Source organism: Nestor notabilis, unplaced genomic scaffold (assembly GCF_000696875.1).
Source record: "Nestor notabilis isolate BGI_N333 unplaced genomic scaffold, ASM69687v1 scaffold9484, whole genome shotgun sequence".
NCBI classification, from domain to species: Eukaryota; Metazoa; Chordata; class Aves; order Psittaciformes; family Psittacidae; genus Nestor; species Nestor notabilis.
This window is the reverse complement of record NW_009925137.1, coordinates 5,608-5,935: the sequence shown is the minus strand read 5'-3', so window position 1 is coordinate 5,935 and position 328 is coordinate 5,608. Positions and strand designations below refer to the sequence as shown.

At 53.0% G+C, this 328-nt stretch overlaps 1 protein-coding gene across 1 annotated transcript in view; it reads left to right on the top strand.

Annotated features, from left to right (window-relative positions):
• Window positions 1–135: 135 nt before the first annotated feature.
• The window catches only part of LOC104404474 (myosin heavy chain, skeletal muscle-like), a gene marked incomplete at its 5' end in the record, with an annotated part of 3,165 nt that continues 2,972 nt past the window's right edge, over window positions 136–328 (top strand). The window contains one exon of the mRNA XM_010012909.1: window positions 136–301. Coding sequence (XP_010011211.1) covers window positions 136–301 — 166 coding nt within the window. The remainder of the gene's footprint in view (window positions 302–328) is intronic.

Genomic DNA, 328 nt, shown 5'->3' with positions numbered 1-328 from the left:
TGACAAGGTCTTTTAGGCTCCAGCCTGGGGGCTCCTGGACATGACAAGGTCTTTTAGGCTCCAGCCTGGGGGCTCCTGGACAGAGCATCCCCTCCTGATTGTCACATCCATACTTGACACCCCGTTTCTCTTCAGATCCTGGCAGAATGGAAGCAGAAGTATGAAGAAACACAGGCTGAGCTGGAAGCTTCCCAGAAAGAATGTCGCTCTCTCAGCACGGAGCTGTTTAAGATGAAGAATGCCTATGAGGAGTCCTTGGACCACCTGGAAACGCTGAAGCGTGAGAACAAGAACTTGCAGCGTAAGTCCCTGGCCCTCTGCTCCTGGA